This window comes from Triticum dicoccoides, chromosome 1B, assembly GCF_002162155.2.
Source record: "Triticum dicoccoides isolate Atlit2015 ecotype Zavitan chromosome 1B, WEW_v2.0, whole genome shotgun sequence".
Lineage (NCBI taxonomy): Eukaryota > Viridiplantae > Streptophyta > Magnoliopsida > Poales > Poaceae > Triticum > Triticum dicoccoides.
This window is the reverse complement of record NC_041381.1, coordinates 648,985,562-649,002,527: the sequence shown is the minus strand read 5'-3', so window position 1 is coordinate 649,002,527 and position 16,966 is coordinate 648,985,562. Positions and strand designations below refer to the sequence as shown.

Below are 16,966 nucleotides of genomic sequence, written 5' to 3'. Positions count from 1 at the left end.
CCGCGCCGTCGCCTCGCCGGATTCGGCCGGCCCCATCTCCGGCGACCTTCCCTGCCCCGGCCACCGCTTCCTCTCCGGCCAACCTCGAGCTCCGTGCCCGGATCTGGATCTGAGATCCGACAAGGTTGACCCCGAAAATCTGCTAAGTCCCTGTATTTTGACATTATCATGCCATGTTCATCGCATCGTATCTCTGCATCCGTAGCTCCGTTTCGTGCGCGTAATATGTCAAATTGTTCGTCTCAACGAGTACATCATTTAATTCTATTGCATCATGTTCATTTGAGATCATCTTGATGCCTGAATCATCGTTTCAAGAGTGCTTCATAATGTTAATCTGCTGAAACTGTTATAACATGCACTTTTGTAATTTTTGCCATGATTGATGTGTGCATCCTATGAGGTTGATGTCTACATGTGTTTTGAACTATGCCATGCCATCTTTACAGTGGTGTATGTCATGTATTTTTGTGATCAATGTGGTGACTAGCACAAGCATGCAAACTAGGCTTCGTAATGTTGCTGTTTTAGTCCCTGTTCTGCTGTTATTTTGATGCCATGTAAACATGATGCTACAGAGAGATCCATGCATATTTTGAGATACTCCAGTAAGGATGTTTTGAACATATGGTTATGCTCTATCCATTCATGCCACTATTTGCAATTATGGAGTAGTCTAGCATGTCATTTTCGTGCTCTACTTTTGCTTCAAAATGTTTCCTGGCAAATTGTTTACATGTTATTCAATTTTGCCAAGGTTGTTGTAGTTGATCCTTGCATGCTATGAACTTGTTCTTGCCTTTCTTAGCTTCATAAACATGCCTTCTTACTGTTGGTTGCCTTGCCATGCCATGTATTGCTTTGTGGTGAGTGTAACAAGCTCACCAACATGCCTTCATAATTCTGTTCCTGCCATGTATGAATCTGTAATATAACTTGCTATGTTTACGTGGGTGCCATCATATTTTCTGATCCTTTTTGGCTTATGGTCAGTAAGGGACTTTTGATCTATGGGATTAGTAGGTTCATGCCATGCCTTTTTTTTGCCATGATAAGTTCCTGTAACATGTTGTTTGATAGCTCTAAACATTGCAACCTGATATTAATTTCTGCAAAGTCTGAAACTGATATTATTTGCAATCTTGCCATGTGTGTTTGAGCATGTTCTAGTGATTTCTGTAGATAGCTCAGTGTTCATGTTTTGTTATGCTTTACCTGTACATCATGCCCATGTCTTTTGTTTTCATGTTGAGATGCTGTAGCTTATTGTTTTGATGCTTGCAATATGCCTAGTTGCTGTTTTGGGCAGCTTGTCCTTCAAACTTGTTTCATGTGTGTGTTGAACCGTTGCTCCGTTTTCTCAACAACTCCATTCAATCCTTCCTTCTAAGTTCTTTTCATTCTATTTCAATTCTTTCCGGAGTTTTGTGTCATGTCTTCATCAGGTATCATTCCATCCCCTCAAGTTCATGTTCTATTCCTCCATGTTTCAGCCGGAGTGCTGCCTAAATCCTTTCAGTCTTATTCATTTCTTATCTTGTTCTAACCGGAGTGGTTTCATAGTCTATCTGATTCCGTGAGCTTTCGATTCTCGTCATTCTCGTCGTTCCCCTCTTCTTCTCGAGTGCTCTCAATTCTTTGCTCCTTATCTTGAGTTCTTGCTTCACATCATCCCTTTTCCCTTCTGTCTCGGTCCTAAGATCTCGGGACGAGATCTCTTGTTAGTGGAGGAGTGTTGTAACGCCCTGGATTCGATGCGTCAGGTGTCTGTCAGTTATTCGCCGTCGTTGCCATGTCATTTGCTTGCGTGTTGCATTTTGCCATGTCATCATCTACATTTCATCTGCATGTTTTTCAAAACTTGCATCCGTTCGGGTTCTCCCGGTTCTCTCCGTTGTCCGTTCGGAGTCCAGACCTCTTGCGCGCGCCCGTCGCCCGTCTCAGGCCTTGTTTTCGTGTGCGGGTGTTAAACATTCTCGGGATGGCCCGAGGTTTGCCAAGTGGCCTTGGTATACCACCAGTAGACCGTCTGTCAATTTCGTGCCATTTGGAGGTCGTTTGATACTCCAACGGTTAACCGCGTAGCCCGAAACCACCTTTCTCTTTGCAGCCCAACACCCCCTCCAAACTGGCCCAAAACCCATCTAACTCCCCTCCATGCTCTCGGTCGTTCGATCACGATCGTGTGGGCGAAAACCGCTCCTCATTTGGACTCTCCTATCTCCCAGAACCTATATATATGTGCCCCTTGACAGTTCGCTTTGAATAAAACTCCTCCAACAAGGCCCAACATTGGTTTTACCATTTGCCTCACCACCACCTACTTTTCCCTTGGGAGTCGCTCTCTCGAGGGTCATCTTTATTTCAGCCCCCCCGGGCCAGTGCTTGTCTAAGTGTTGGTCCGAACTAGAGCCCTTTGCAGCGCCCCCTCAGGGAAACTTGAGGTCTGGTCTTAGTTGTACGGATTGCTCATCCGGTGTTGCCCTAGAACGAGATATGTGCAGCTCCTATCGGGATTGTCGGCACATCGGGCGGTCTTGTTGGTCTTGTTTTACCATTGTCGAAATGTCTTCTAAACCGAGATTCCGAGTCTGATCGGGTCTTCCTGGGAGAAGGTATATCCTTCGTTGATCGCGAGAGCTTATCATGGGCTAAGTTGGGACACCCCTGCAGGGTATAATCTTTCGAAAGCCGTGCCTACGGTTATAGGCAGATGGGAATTTGTTAATGTCCGGTTGTAGATAACTTGACACCAGATCCGAATTAAAACGCATCAACCGTGTGTGTAGCCGTGATGGTCTCTTTTCGGCGGAGTCCGGGTAGTGAACACGATTTTTGGGTTATGTTTGACGTAAGTAGGAGTTCAGGATCACTTCTTGATCATTGCTAGCTTCACGACCGTTCCTTTTGCTCTCTTCTCGCTCTTATTTGCGTATGTTAGCCACCATATATGCTTAGTCGCTGCTGCAACCTCACCACTTTACCCCTTCCTTTCCCTTTAAACTTTGCTAGTCTTGATACCCATGGTAATGGAATTGCTGAGTCCTCGTGGTTCATAGTTTACTACAACAACAGTTGCAGGTACAGGTTATGCGATGATCATGACGCGAGAGCGATGCTTGCTTGCGTTGAGTTCTTCTTCTGCTTCTTCGATCAGGGGATAGGTTCCAGGTCGGCAGCCTGGGCTAGCAGGGTGGATGTCGTTTGAGTTTCTGTTTGTATTTCATCCGTAGTCGGATGATGCTCTTATGTATTGTGATGTTGTATTCGTGTGGCATTGTATGCCTTATGTATGTATCCCCATCTATTATGTAATGTTGATGTAATGATATCCACCTTGCAAAAGCGTTTCAATATGCGGGTCTATCCTTGGTGGGACCTTCGAGTTCCTTTTGGATAGGGTCGCATATTGGGCGTGACAAGTTGGTATCAAAGCCTTGACCGACCCTAGGAGCCCCCCTTGATTGATCGTGTAGTTTGGCCGTTGTCGAGTCTAGAAGAAAGCTGTTTTTCGGAGTCTAGTTATATCGGAGAGTAGGAATTCTTTTTACTCCTCAACCCCTTCGTCGCTCTGATAAGGAATCTTGACGTAGGTGTTTTGAATTACTTCTCTTCCCCTTCAAATTTTCTTTAGGTTCACGCAGGTAGTTTTTCATTCGTTGGTTCTCTTCTCTTTTCATCCGGTGCATTTCTCGTCAAGTCGACTCGACCCTCTTCATCGTTGCCAAGTTCAATCCTCAGTTGTCTTCTTTTCCCACCCGCCCACCCTTCTCCTTCTCGGAACCGGAGTCCGTAATCGAGTATTCATCCTACTCGTGTGAAGCCTTTGCTTTCTTTCAACCTGTGTCTTCTCTTCAAGTTATTCGTCGGTTTCCCCTTCCAAGTTGCCTTTGTTTTCCCGCCCTCCCACCCTTTTTCGTCCCGGAGCCTGAGTCTCTTTCGACCATCTATCTCATTCGTGCGGAACCTCTTCAGTCTATCGTAAATCATCTCAACCGGTGAATTCCCGTCTTGTTCGTCATTCTTCATCTCTTTTTCTTTTCCGATGGATTCAATTCAAGTTTTCGGGTTGATCATATTCTTTTCTTCAGCTCAAGTGTTTTCCCTGCTCGTTCGCCTCTCGCCAGTTTATCATTCCGGAGTGTTCAAGACATCTCAGGAGATTTGTCTGTGTTCCAATTAATTCGAGGTTGTCACCTCATTCAAATATTTCAATTGTTCCAGTGCATCATCTATCTTTTCAACAATTCTTTTTCAATGGTGTTATCTCTTCAGTGGGCCCTAACCCACAGGTCTTTTGCCAGGATCTTACCTGACCCTTCTAATTTTCCCGGAGTTATTCTCAAATTCTTTTCGGAGTTTGATGTAAGAATGAATTTCATCAGTCAGATGCCTTTCGAAGATCGATTTCAAATCATTTCATTGTTGGCTCAACCTCTTCGCTTTTCATTCTTCCGGAGTATCTCAGTAATTTTTGTGGTGTTTCCCGTCGATATTTGAAGGCCAAAGAAGAGTTTTTCCTCTAAATCTTGCCCGTTCTCTCGAAGTTTCGTGGTTCTAGCTTCATGTTATCCTCACGAATTATTCCGTTTGTCAGAAGTTCTTTTCATCCATCCGGAGTATTTCAGGAGTTGATTTCTTTTTCTTTTCACCGAAGGTCATCATTTCAGCTACCATTATCCAATTATCCCGGTGCTTCGTTCAAGTGTTCTTGAATCAGCTCGTTATCTCTTCGTTCTTGTGCATCTAAATTCCCCTCGAGCATATTTGTTCTTCTAATTCTTCCCGGTGATTCATTCTCTTTCCTCAGTCAATTTCGAATTCTTATGGTGGTTCGTTCAAGATTCTTTTCTTTGATTATCATATTAATTCATTCGTTTTTTTTCCAATCCTACCGGTGGTTCATGAAGACTTTCTCAAGCTTTGCGCCATATTCCCCTTAATCTTTTTTTCCAAGAAGAATAAGTAGTATGCCAAATCCATTGCTTGTCATCAATTTAATTTGATGAAGGATAAGCATACAATAAATCTTATTCTTATTCCATCCAAGTGAATAATCCCTTCCTTCGGAGTTTGTTCTTGATGAATAAATTCTAGTTCCTAGTGTTTTCATCTTTTCTTTTCCGGAGTTCAAATCTTCCTCAGCCATTTCGTCGGAACCTCCATCTAAATCATCGCAATGCTCATCTTATTCTTTCATCCTTCAATTTTATCTCATCATCCTTTTGTCACCGGAGTTCTTCATGATTTAATTCATTTCTCAAGTGTTCATCAAGATTTTGTTGGTGGAGTTCAAGTATCTTTTCTTCTCGCGTCTTGAAGCGCAAATAATTCTTCATTTTCTTCTGAAGTGGAGTTTTGCATTTCTTCGTTCCTCTCAGCTATCCAATCATTTCCATTTGTGGCCGGTTATCACCTTAGATCTTGAGATGTTACCTATAAGACCACGACAAGCTTATTCTTTCGTTGTTGATTTTCTCAACAACTCCATTCAATCCTTCCTTCTAAGTTCTTTTCATTCTATTTCAATTCTTTCCGGAGTTTTGTGTCATGTCTTCATCAGGTATCATTCCATCCCCTCAAGTTCATGTTCTATTCCTCCATGTTTTAGCCGGAGTGCTTCCTAAATCCTTTCAGTCTTATTCGTTTCTTATCTTGTTCTAGCCGGAGTGGTTTCATAGTCTATCTGATTCCGTGAGCTTTCGATTCTCGTCATTCTCGCCGTTCCCCTCTTCTTCTCGAGTGCTCTCGATTCTTTGCTCCTTATCTTGAGTTCTTGCTTCACATCATCCCTTTTCCCTTCTGTCTCGGTCCTAAGATATCGGGACGAGATCTCTTGTTAGTGGAGGAGTGTTGTAACGCCCCGGATTCGATGCGTCAGGTGTCTGTCAGTTATTCGCCATCGTTGCCATGTCATTTGCTTGCGTGTTGCATTTTGCCATGTCATCATCTGCATTTCATCTGCATGTTTTTCAAAACTTGCATCCGTTCGGGTTCTCCCGGTTCTCTCTGTTGTCCGTTCGGAGTCCGGACCTCTCGCGCGCGCCCGTTGCCCGTCTCAGGCCTTATTTTCGTGTGCGGGTGTTAAACATTCTCGGAATGGCCCGAGGTTTGCCAAGTGGCCTTGGTATACCACCGGTAGACCGTCTGTCAAGTTTCGTGCCATTTGGAGGTCGTTTGATACTCCAACGGTTAACCGCGTAGCCCGAAACCCCCCTTTCTCTTTGCAGCCCAACACTCCCTCCAAACTGGCCCAAAACCCATCTAACTCCCCTCCATGCTCTCGGTCGTTCGATCACGATCGTGTGGGCGAAAACCGCTCCTCATTTGGACTCTCCTAGCTCCAGAACCTATAAATATGTGCCCCTTGACAGTTCGCTTTGAATAAAACTCCTCCAACAAGGCCCAACATTGGTTTTACCATTTGCCTCACCACCACCTACTTTTCCCTTGGGAGTCGCTCTCTCGAGGGTCATCTTTATTTCAGCCCCCCGGGCCAGTGCTTGTCTAAGTGTTGGTTCGAACTAGAGCCCTTTGCAGCGCCCCCTCAGGGAAACTTGAGGTCTGGTCTTAGTTGTACGGATTGCTCATCCGGTGTTGCCCTGAGAACGAGATATGTGCAGCTCCTATCGGGATTGTCGGCGCATCGGGCGGTCTTGTTGGTCTTGTTTTACCATTGTCGAAATATCTTGTAAACCGGGATTCCGAGTCTGACCGGGTCTTCCTGGGAGAAGGTATATCCTTCGTTGATCGCGAGAGCTTATCATGGGCTAAGTTGGGACACCCCTGCAGGGTATAATCTTTCGAAAGCCGTGCCTGCGGTTATAGGCAGATGGGAATTTGTTAATGTCTGGTTGTAGATAACTTGACACCAGATCCGAATTAAAACGCATCAACCGTGTGTGTAGCCGTGACGGTCTCTTTTCGGAGGAGTCCGGGAAGTGAACACGGTTTTTGGGTTATGTTTGACGTAAGTAGGAGTTCAGGATCACTTCTTGATCATTGCTAGCTTCACGACCGTTCCTTTTGCTCTCTTCTCGCTCTTATTTGCGTATGTTAGCCACCATATATGCTTAGTCGCTGCTGCAACCTCACCACTTTACCCCTTCCTTTCCCTTTAAGCTTTGCTAGTCTTGATACCCATGGTAATGGGATTGCTGAGTCCTCGTGGCTCACAGTTTACTACAACAACAGTTGCAGGTACAGGTTATGCGATGATCATGACGCGAGAGCGATGCTTGCTTGCGTTGAGTTCTTCTTCTGCTTCTTCGATTAGGGGATAGGTTCCAGGTCGGCAGCCTGGGCTAGCAGGGTGGATGTCGTTTGAGTTTCTGTTTGTATTTCATCCGTAGTCGGATGATGCTCTTATGTATTGTGATGTTGTATTCGTGTGGCATTGTATGCCTTATGTATGTATCCCCATCTATTATGTAATATTGATGTAATGATATCCACCTTGCAAAAGCGTTTCAATATGCGGGTCTATCCTTGGTGGGACCTTCGAGTTCCTTTTGGATAGGGTCGCATATTGGGCGTGACAGCCATCTCCTCTTTGATGTTGCTTAGAAGAACCGAGGGTGGCGCACTTTTGTGGTGAGATACTCGAGCGTTTCTCTCGCCCCAAACAACCCAAGAGGTTAACATTACAAGCGATGCCATGACACTCCTGTTGGGGATGCTGTAGTGAGTAGTCGGTCAGACCAATCCACCAGTCCTTGGTTGAACTTAGCATAGGACAGGAAGATGTATCGATACAGTCTAGCTGAAGCAAGTCTTTGAGAAGCCCCAGAATCTAGATGTGAACCGACACTTGAAGAGTAGATGATCGACGATTTTGTTCTCATGCTTGCAAAGAGGGCAAAGCCCATAATTTGGCCATCCTCTCTTGGCAAACATATTTGCAGTCCAAATCCGGTTTTGCGTGACAAAGAATTTCACTTTTGGCGGTGACCAAACTTTCCATATCATGTTTTCCATCGGAGAGCGGATCATGTCAAGGAATTGTGCCTTGTAGGCAGACTCCGTGGAATAAATTCCATTGTCAGTGTGCTTCCACACAAATCGTTGAAAAATGCAAGAGCGAGAAGGCGGCAATTCTCTTGATTTTCAAAACCCAGGCATCATCTTTCAGAGATTCCTTTACTTTCTAACTTTTTTCTCGTGGATGCTGCGTAGATGAGTGGTGCGATGTCTTTGGGCTTTTGGTCATGCACTCAAGGGGCATCCCAGAAAGACATGCGTGCATCGTTGCCCACTGTGATGGTTGTGAAGGAGTAGAACAAGTCGTACTCTTTGTCGTCACAAGGGTTTTCCAAGCCAACCCACATATTCGCTCTGGCTCCTTCCATTCAAACCAGAGCCACCTTAGTGTCAACGCCCTCGCAAATTTCTCCATGTTAAGCACATTGAGACCCCCCATATGTCAGTGGCCTGCACACAATGTCCCAGTTAACCAAACTTGATAATCATCACATTGTATAGCCCAGACACATTGTCGTGCTGTATCACAGAACCGAGGGCAAGCCATTTACGTTCAAACATTGTTGGATGAAGTTCAAAGGGGCACAAATGCGTGGGACGACACCATTTACGTTCATACTAAAACGTGCCAGCGTTTTGCAGGCTGCCGGGCGGTAGACATACACCATTGGGTTGATACTTGACGAAGAAGTGCCTCTGCAGTGTGCAGCTAGGCAAGAAGAGGCGCAGGATGGTACCAGACGAGAGCATGCATGGGCGCTGCTCCGACCGTCCATGCGTTGCGTTGGGTACCTGGCCGCGTGCCGACCCGTGAATGGAAGCGGAGGCGCCAGCGGCCGTAGCGCGTCCAGCGATGATGGCATGATGCGGTACGGTGCTGTGCCCGATGATGCCGTCTGGATCACCTCCTACCGGCTACGGGAGCGCCCGGCCCGATGCCTGCACACGTTGCAAACTGGTCTGGCACGGGCAGTGCGGAAGGAGTGTGACCTATCGATGAGATTCCTCCTAGCCGAGGACGCTTCCGGTTCCGTGCACTGCTCAACGCACTATCCTACCGTCTGCCCAGCGCCCAACCTCTTCTGTTCTCGTACACGACACACTGTAAATCTTAGTACTATCTTACACCTGTCAGCATGCTAACTCTTTCATTCATGTCCTCAACCTTTGGGACAGAGGCTCAATTCGACAGACGCAGCTCCGAGACTACTAGGCCACCATGGCGCAGAGCAGCAAGCCGGCGCACCATGGCGCACTTCCGGTTCCGGTGCACTGCTCAACGCACTATCCTGCCGTCTGCCCAGCGCCCAAAAGCTCTTGTGTTCTCGGACACAACACACTGTAAATCTTACTCCTGTCAGCATATTCCTAAAATGCATAGTTCAAACAGTTGCATGCTGACTGTTTCATTCATGTCCTCAACCATAGGAACAGAGGCTCAATTCGACAGACGCAGCTCCGAGACTTCTACGCCACCATCCACCGCTCCAGATGCGACCATCGAGAGAAATGCCAGGCGTGCCGTGCCGTGCCTAACTCTGGCGTTCACCGGCGGTGCAGAGCAGCAAGCCGGCGCACCCTGGGCGCGAACCCGTTGCGAGGCCTCGCGCTCGACCTGGCCACGGAGTGCATCTGTGCATGGACGACCTCGGTCGGAGGCGGCTTGGCGTGGCGCCGTGGCCGGGCAGGCCCTGGACGACCTCGGCGCCGGCGACGTGGACCGCGCGGTGGCGTTCTGGAACAGCGCGCTGATCGAACGTGACCTGGCCCACGAGCTGGTGCGCGAGATCGGGCGAGGCATGCTCTCTGTAAACTAGTGACACCAAAGCGAGTTGTGATGAAGAGGTAGGTTTCAACTTTCAACCGTGTCGGGATCCAGCACCTAGCTTTCAGAAAGGAATCCAAACCCCTCTTCTTAGAATACTCTCTCTCCGTTTCAAAATAAGTGTCTCAACTCTATACTAACTTTGTAGTATTAAATTGAACCCAGCTCCATGCCGTATGTGCGCATAGCCATAGATCCGCCGGTCGTTCTGGATCACCTGGCTTGTTACGATGAGGAGACCTCCGCTGATGACGTCGATACCTTCGGCACTGAGGTTCGCCAGCTTCTACACTGTCGTGATGACCATGTATGTGGCCACCAAGATGCGAGAGGAAGAGGAGAGGAGCTGGAGGGAGCGTCGGGTGCAGTGGTAAGAGCATCTCCAACAGCCGCGCTAAACAAGCGCCGCGTCGTAAATTAGGCCATTTTAGCGCGCGCGCAACCCGGCGGGTGGCTCCAGCAGGCGCGCAATAACCGCGCGCGCTATAAGGAGTTGGGCGCGCGGTCGGATTCGCTATCTCGCGCGGTGTATTTGGGGCGCACGCTTCCGCGCGCGGCACACTCGAGCGCTCGCGCCGCACTCTCTCCTCTACACCTCCTACGCTCCACGCGCGCCGGCGCCGGCGAACTGCACCCATGGACGCACGCGCCGGCACCCCGCTCACCCCATTGTACAGTCGCGACCCTTCCCCCCGCCGCCGTCGCCGGAAACCCTAGCGCGGGGAGCGTTGGCCTCGCCACCGCCGGAGCTCCGCCGAGCATCGACCTCGTGCGCAGCCTCTTCTTGCCACCGCGGATGACCACAACGACGGGTGGCGTTGCGCCGGCGCCGTCCCGTGCCGCCGTCGCCCCCTCGAAGCTCCCCAATGCGGCGCGGCCCAAGAAGGGCAAGACATCCGCGAAGAAGAACAAGGCGGCGGACGGCTCCGGCAGCTCGAAGGCGAGGGGAAAGAAGCTTGCAGGGTGTTTGACGGGCGCGGCGGCTACCGAAGCCCCGGCGAGCTCACTCGTTGAGCCGGCCGCCGACGCGCACCACGTGTTTGATGAAATGCCCCCAAGGTAAAAAAAATCCAACTTTTATTTTCTTGTTATTTTTTCAATGCATCATATAGATAGCTTATTTGCATTGCTCAAAAAACTTTGCAGTCTCAACGATGATGCGTACATGTCAACTATGGGTGTTGGCTCCAACAATTCACATTGGTCTCAAACCAATGACATCCATTTCGAAGACCATGAGTTTGAGGTGGACGAGGAGGGTGAGGGCATTGTCGACGCGCCGAAAGGAAGAGTGGGCAATTACACCAACAAAGATGACATCTTACTATGCAATACTTGGTTGCAAGTGTCGAGGGATCCATTCGTTGGAGGTGATCAAAGTAGAGATGCTTATTGAGGGCGGATGAAAGAACACTTTGGTGCTCAAAACGTGAGCGGAATTGACCGTTCCAAGAGATCACTTCGGTCCCGATGATCGACAATCAACTCGGATTGTCAAAAGTGGGCGGCCACACAAAAGGCGGTTGACAAGTTGAACCCAAGTGGCACAAATGAGGACGATAGAGTAAGTGGCATTTCATACATGTTCATCATACTTGTTTTTGGTGTCCGAAGTGCTAACTTGTTTTGTTTTCATGTAGTACAACATTGCACAAAACTTGTTTAAAGAAGAGGAGAGGAAAACCAAGAAGGGGAAAATCAAGAAAGGAAGGGTCTTTACCTTGCTTCATTGTTACACATTGTTGAAGGATGATGAGAAATGGAAGAAGCGTGAAGATTTGGATGATTTGCATTTGAGCAACAAACACAAGCGAACAATTGAGTTGAATGATGATGATGATGAGGAGGAGGATGATGCATCAAGTGACGACGGCAAGAGAAGCCCCACACCCAACTCGGTTTCATACTCAAAGCCAAAACGACCGGATGGGTGCAAGAAAGACAAAACCAAAAAGAAGAAGAGGAAAGGAGATGATGAGCTCAAAAATGCTACGGAAGCTATTGTGAAGGCAAGAAAAGAAGCCAACGAGGTGAGGAAAATGGCAAGGAACCAAGATGCCGCGACCGAGGAGAGGAGGTTGGCGGCCGAGGAGAGGAGGGTGGCGGTCGAGGAGAGGAAGTTGGCTTTGGAGGAGAGAAAGGTGAGCAATGAGGAGCGAACTAGATTGTTGGAATGGGAGAAGCACTTGTTCTTCTTGGACACATCTAACCTCAATGAGGCGCAAAAAGAGTATGTCAATCTTGCCCGTGAAGAAGTGTTGATCCAAAAAAGAGCCATGATTCGCGCAATGGGTGGCGGTGGCCTTGGCGGCATGGTGGCGGTGGCCTCGGCGCCACGGGTGGCGGTGGCCTTGGCGGCATGGGTGGCGGTGGCCTCGGCGCCACGGGTGGCGGTGGCCTTGGCGGCATGGGTGGCGGTGGCCTTGGCGCCATGGGTGGAATGGGTGGCTTCGGAGGTACCATGAGCGGTTTAGGTGCCATGGGAGGCATGGGTGCACCTCCGGCCGCCATGGGAGGCATGGGTGGCTTTGGAGCACCCCCCGACGCTATGGCCGCCATGGGAGGCATGAGTTTTGCTTCTCTCATGGGAGGCATGGGTGCACCTTCGGCCGCCATGGGCGCAATGTCTTTCGATGTGCCTCCTCACACGCATTCCCATGAAGATGCCGTTAAAGATCTTGCCAACACCGTCGGAGCTTCACGTGATGCGGTGCGTGATGAGGAGAGGAAGGAAGATTCATCTTCGGAGGCGGAAGAATCGTCTTCGGAAGATGAGGACGAAGACGAGGAAGAGGATTGATGTGTCTTTCATTTGTGTCTTGAACTCGGTTTGCATTTTGAACTTGGTTGGATGAACTTGTGGGCATGCTTTTGAACTTGTGGGCATGAACTTTTATTCATCAACTTGTTTGTGTGAAATTTTATATGTCATGTTCATTGCATTTTGAATGTTTCAAACTCATTTTGTGTCCAAAATGCCATATATGCAATGCCCGACGAGTTGCGCGCGCTGCATTTTTTGCGCGCTGCTGGAGCGGCGCGCGCGCTACATTTTAGCGCGGCTGTTGGAGCCAACGCTGACGACCGCGCTAAACCAGCCGAAGCGTGCACGGCTGTTGGAGATGCTCTAAGCCACGGCTGCGGCCGCCAAGGACCACATCAACTACACTTGCCAACCAACCTCTAGTTGGATGGTCAGACGGACAGTGGTATTTCAACCCACCTGTGCTTATATTTTTTTGAATTTATTTCAAGCCTTCCGGTGATGCGCGTTTAGTGGGAGCGGACATTCTTGTCGACTTTGTCAATCTCAAGAAGATGTGCTGGCTCAGTCTCTCGAAGATACTCATAATGGTAGGGTGTCCGTACGTGCGTTCATAGGGATGAATGCATATGAGCGTTTGCGTCTGAACTACATTAAAAGAGAAGAACAACTCTCTCAATAAGGGTGAAAGCCAGCGTGATCAACTGCAATTGTCGCTCCCTCTTTTGTGTCCTCTACTCTCAGCTTTATTTCATTTTGAAAACATTAAGCCAATGATTGAGGAAGGGCGTAGCAAGCGACGAAATGCTTCGCTTCTTTCCTTTACAAAAAAGCTAAAAATCTGACATCAGATTTTTGGACCTCCGACGTGAACGCCTAAATGTCCGATGGCAAGCACATATCTTGAAGCGGGGTTGTTTGCCATGTAATTTTATACATTTTTCTTAAGCGTTCGCTACAACCATGAGTGCACTCAAATGGTTCTCCCTTTTTGTTTTGTCTCCAACAATCCACTAGCCCACCCTCTACACACTCCATCACCCCACCCCACTTCCTCTTTCGTTTTCTCTCTCGTCGCATCCTCCCATCCCTTGGCGATTCCCGGTGCCGGCGCGCCAGCGAAACCCAGCGTGGGTGGTGCGTGACACGACACTGCCTCGTCGGGCACTATGCAAGGAGGCGGCCGCCCCAGATCGGGGCGGGGCTAGGCAAGCCAAGAAGGTCAAGGACGTCAAGAACCTGTATTATTAAGATTCCTTATTTTCTTTTCATCTACGGGTGTCATTTCTGATGATGGTTGCTCATGGAAATTTGAATATAAACCACATCATCTGTTTTGTGTTGCATGATTGTTTCTTTCTTTTTACTCACTTAACCTATTCTTGTTTCTTAATTTAATACGCAATGCTATTGCCCAATGGAATGACTTGAGGGTGGAAGAAGTAGCAAGAAGATATCACTCTTCCTGGTTGCCTGAACTTTGAATGGTCCCTGTGTGGACTGTATGCAATATTAACTTTTGGGATTGTAACATTGGACAACTAATCCGGACTATTGATCTGTTATGGTTCCAGGTTTAGTTAAATTCTAGATTGTTATTGTAATTTTGTATTGAGTTAATTTATGTAGACGGTCGTGGACTATCAATCTGGACCGTTTATCTTTTATTGTTTTCATTCATTCTTGGGTTAATAATTCTGGAGCGGTAATCTTATGTTAAATTCCGCTATATTTTGTTTGCTTGATGCATTCCTTCTGCTATTAATTGCCACCAATTAAATATGATTCTATGACATAGTTTCATTCTGCTTACTAATTTAGAAATTTGAGCAAATTTCGTTCCATTTTTTTAAAAAAGGTTGTGGCTTTTCGTCCGGAACTTAAAAAATATACATCTGAAATGCTGAATTTTGCCCAGGTCCGGTACCACGAAGACCGCCGGGGCTGCTGGATGTTTTGTTGGTAGTGTGTTGGTGCCGCTGGCCGTGCTTCATTCACATGGACGAGACGAGAGCATGGGAGCCGCGCTAGCGGCCACATGAGAGGATGTTGCCGTGCCCGTGCCCGTACCGCGCGCGGCGTTCGGCTGGTCGCGAACTTGCCGTGACAGGAGTGTGCGGCCCGGTGCACCCGTAGCACCCTGTCAGCGGCAGTGGCGGTGGCAGTGCCCCACGAGACGCAAAGCCGAAGTGGCCAGTTGGAGCGGAGAGGGGAACTTGGCAGTGGCAAGCGGCCTCGCCGCCAGTTCTTGCACTGTCCTAACGCATTATCCTAGAACTAGAAAGGAGGCCGATGGTGCTAAATGCCAATGGTGGGCGACCATAAAAATCAAAAAACATATTTCAAAGTTTCAAAAATTCTGAAAAAAAATCATACATGTTGACATGGATGTATTCTACAACTGTGTAAATTTTGAAGATGAAATACATTATGGTGAGAGCTACACAAAAAAGACAAATCGCGCTTTTCAAACTGATAAACAGTACAAACACTGTTCACTATTAGAAATGCAGGATTTTCTCTTTTTTGTGTAGCTCTCACCACAATGTATTTCATCTTCAAATTTCATACACATGTTGAATACATCCATATGAATGTGTACAATCTTTTTCAGAATTTTTTGAAACTCCAAAATGTCATTCTCTAATTGTTTAAAATATCCACCATCATGGAGGTTGCCCGCCAAAAGCCCGCACTCGCCGGGATGGCTGTAATATAGAACTATTTAGCGTTTTGCTATAGTAAACTGACGTCTTAGCTGCGTTGCTAACCAAAAGCGACCTCCATGCTCCGAACTGACTTTATTAAGCATCACGGCTATACATATGCAATGTTCCTCTGTATAGAGACATAGTACAGAGGCGAATTTCCAAAAGAATCGAGCAGAAGAAGAAAACAGAAAACGACTCGCCTGTTAATTCGGCGTGGAACAATCTGGTGCCTCGGTCTTGATAACTCTGGTGTTGTACGAGCCGCAGGCGCCGCATTTGTGATACAGCCAGTGGAACCGGGAAAGCCCTTTTCTTCCGCAGTCGTTACAGAGTATATCCTGGAGCAACCAGGCAGAGCGGCAGTGTAAATCCTACAGTCCAATGGAAAGAACAAAAAATCAGAATGAGAGAAATAGTGTACCTGGCACCGGTTCCGGTATTCCTCAGGAAGCTCTTCCGCAGCCAGCAAGCCGTCGAGCATTCCAAAGTACACCTACAGAGAAACAGAGGATACATATGGACTTCACGTTAATTTGTTTGCTTTGCTTTTAATAAAAGAAATGTGGCGTTAATACAGAGGAAATTGTTAGTAACTCAAAAACAATAGTTTCTGAAATTCCTAAATTTCATGAGATAGAACAACACAATCATCAGAGGGAAATGCAGAAACAGCTTTGGCATCAAGTGGCGCAACTTACCGTCATATCTCCCAAGGATTTGCTGCAGATTGGACAGGTATAGTGACTGCAAGTGTATGCCTGGAGTTGACAACATTGTCAGAGTAGACTCCCAGAGAGAGTACGTAAAAAATGCCTCAGGTCGCAACTAGGCTATCATACCTGAAAGCATGCTGAATGCATGAAATGCCCACATGGAAGACCTCTAACTGCTGCACTAGACGTGAATAGGAAGTCGCAACAGATTGGACAATTCATCTCGAGCATCTTCTCCCGACATTTGTGTTCTTTCAGTTTCAAGCCGAGGCAACAGTTGCATTTCATGCAGTGGAAGAAGTCGGTGCCCAATCCTTCCCCAAGACGACACAAATTGCAAAAAGGGCAATGATACACACTCCTGTAAAGTTCACATAGTTAGACATCTGCAATACATTACGGAGATGGAAAACACAAAACACAAAACGGAACCTACTACCAACTGGCTTGTTTGCACATAATTGAAATTTAAAGATGTATGCACAGGAGGACTGGCAGGAATGAGCCAAATGATGCATTAATCATAGCGTAAATGCATCTACATTACAGAGATGGTGTATTATTCGAAGCAACTTACTCCCTCTGTCCCATAATATAAGAGCGTTTTTAACACTAGTGTAGTGTTAAAAACGCTCTTATATTATGGGACGGAGGGAGTAACAGACTAGTAAGTATTCTTGGATGCAGATGAGCACGCATTTGAGGATTGGCAATAAGTTCAGCCACCATCCACCAGTAAGGTATCCTACATTTTGGCTTTAGGAAGTGGCAGGAAACAAGAAAATAGAAGAGAGGTGGTAGAAGTGTTCTTTTATAATTAGAGAACCCTCTAGGGGTTAGCTAGTTCCCACAATGACAATAGATGCGTCATCCTTTTAACTAATATCATATTGATATATTTATGCCCAATCTTATGTTCATGGTTGAGTGCAAAGTTTGGTTTCATATGTGAGGATAGAGATAACCATCCAAA

General features: G+C 47.3%; 1 protein-coding gene across 1 annotated transcript in view; it reads right to left on the bottom strand.

The window, feature by feature from the left end:
* Nucleotides 1-15,332: 15,332 nt before the first annotated feature.
* The window catches only part of LOC119349373 (zinc finger protein BRUTUS-like), a 9,647-nt gene continuing 8,013 nt past the window's right edge, over nucleotides 15,333-16,966 (bottom strand). Inside the window, exons 11-14 of the mRNA XM_037617397.1 lie at nucleotides 16,120-16,354; nucleotides 15,979-16,038; nucleotides 15,702-15,773; nucleotides 15,333-15,618 (exon numbers count right to left, since the gene is read on the bottom strand). Coding sequence (XP_037473294.1) covers nucleotides 15,484-15,618; nucleotides 15,702-15,773; nucleotides 15,979-16,038; nucleotides 16,120-16,354 — 502 coding nt within the window. The 3' untranslated portion in view covers nucleotides 15,333-15,483. The remainder of the gene's footprint in view (nucleotides 15,619-15,701; nucleotides 15,774-15,978; nucleotides 16,039-16,119; nucleotides 16,355-16,966) is intronic.